This window comes from Corvus kubaryi, unplaced genomic scaffold (assembly GCF_017639235.1).
Source record: "Corvus kubaryi isolate FWS band 111438036 unplaced genomic scaffold, C.kubaryi_AGA036_p1.0 133, whole genome shotgun sequence".
Classification (NCBI taxonomy): Eukaryota; Metazoa; Chordata; class Aves; order Passeriformes; family Corvidae; genus Corvus; species Corvus kubaryi.
Genome location: NW_024580667.1, coordinates 12,307,947 through 12,309,455, shown reverse-complemented (window position 1 = coordinate 12,309,455; position 1,509 = coordinate 12,307,947). Strand labels below are relative to the sequence as shown.

General features: G+C 59.0%; 1 protein-coding gene across 2 annotated transcripts in view; it reads left to right on the top strand.

Moving 5' to 3' along the window:
• Positions 1–1,093: 1,093 nt before the first annotated feature.
• Positions 1,094–1,509, top strand: part of PDHA1 (pyruvate dehydrogenase E1 subunit alpha 1) — a 14,263-nt gene continuing 13,847 nt past the window's right edge. For both annotated transcript variants that reach the window (XM_042036826.1, XM_042036816.1), the window contains exon 1: positions 1,094–1,272. In XM_042036826.1, coding sequence (XP_041892760.1) covers positions 1,207–1,272 — 66 coding nt within the window. In that variant the 5' untranslated portion in view covers positions 1,094–1,206. The remainder of the gene's footprint in view (positions 1,273–1,509) is intronic.

Genomic DNA, 1,509 nt, shown 5'->3' with positions numbered 1-1,509 from the left:
CAGGGGAGAAGCCAAAGAAGGAGGTGAACAGTACAGTGGGCATCCAGATGAGGCTGTGTTTTGGAAACAGATGGCACTTCCAGTCCTCTCTAATGGAGGTGAGGGAGTAGTTTGAGGGGCACGTTCTCATAAGTTCCATTCCACTGTAATGGAAATTATGCCTTAAACATTTATCACTTGTGCTGCACTTGAGCTTTGTGCACTCTGCAGGACTCAGCAGACACAAGCATTTGTGATGCCAACAGGTGAACAGGATTTACTTTCTGGATACTTTTAGTGGGAGACAGGGGAGAAGTGCACAAGATCAGCTGTATCTCATCCGTGTCCATCCGCAGGGTTACGCTGATGTCAGCACAGCCCAGAGGAGCAGAGCGGGGGAGGGAGCCCAGGGCCAGGCGGGGAGCCAGGACAGCAGCGCGGGTGGCTCACCCGGATCGGGCGATCCACAGAACCCAACCTGAGCGTGCCCTGGAGCCGGCGGCAGGAGAAGGTGAGGCTGGCTGGGGATCAGCGGGTGCGATACGGTGAGAGGAGTCAATATTCAGTTAAATCTTAACCTTGCTTTGTATTTCCCCAGGGATGGACGCCTGTGACGTTGAAAGGAAACCGTTTCAACACTTACTTTATGCATTTAAAAATCAGGGAATGCGCTCACACAGATCAGCTCTCGCGTAGCAGCACATTAAACACTCAATCCTCAGTCACAGTATCAAGGAGGTTGGAAAGGACCTCTGATATCATCGAGCCCTACCCATGACCCGGCACCACCGTGTCAGCTGGACCACGGCAGTGAGTGCCATGTCCAGTCTTTCCTTAAACACCTCCAGGGACGGTGACTCCACCAGACCCCTGGGCAGCCCATTTCAGTGCCTAATCGCCCTTTCTGTGAAGAAATTCCTTCTAATGTCCAAAATTCTTCCTAATGTCTAGACTGCACAAGATATGCAGGAAGCCCTGCGCGCACGCCGCACTCCGAGGTTTTGTGAGGAAATTCGATCTTTCCCACATTTAATGACCTTTAATGACATTATGGCTCTGGCGCCCAGCAGGGGGCGCTGCCCAAGGGCGCTGCCGCAGCGCAGGCCCGCGCATGCGCGCAGGGCGCGGGGACGCAGGACGCACGGCGGTCGCGGCCGAGGCGGCGGCGGCTGAAGGAGAACCGAGGACGGGGGCCCTGCGCCAGGCGCTGCCGACTCTTCCCGCTCCATGCGCAAGATGCTGCTGGCCGCGCTCTCCCGGTTGCTGCAGGGCCCAGCGGCCGCCGGCAGGACGGTGAGTGCGGCCGGGGAGTGCGGCCGGTGCCGGTGCCGGTGCCGGTGTCTGCGCGGCCGGGGCGCGGGGCTGGCCGGGGGTGGCGCGCGCCCCGCCGTGCGCGGTGTGGGAGGAGCGCGCGGGGCACGGGCGGAGCTCCGGGAACAGCTCGGGACAGAGGGCGGGAACTGCCCGGGAACTTGGCACCGGCGGCAAAAGAGAAAAACTGAAGAAAAATTAAAGAAAAACACCCAAACT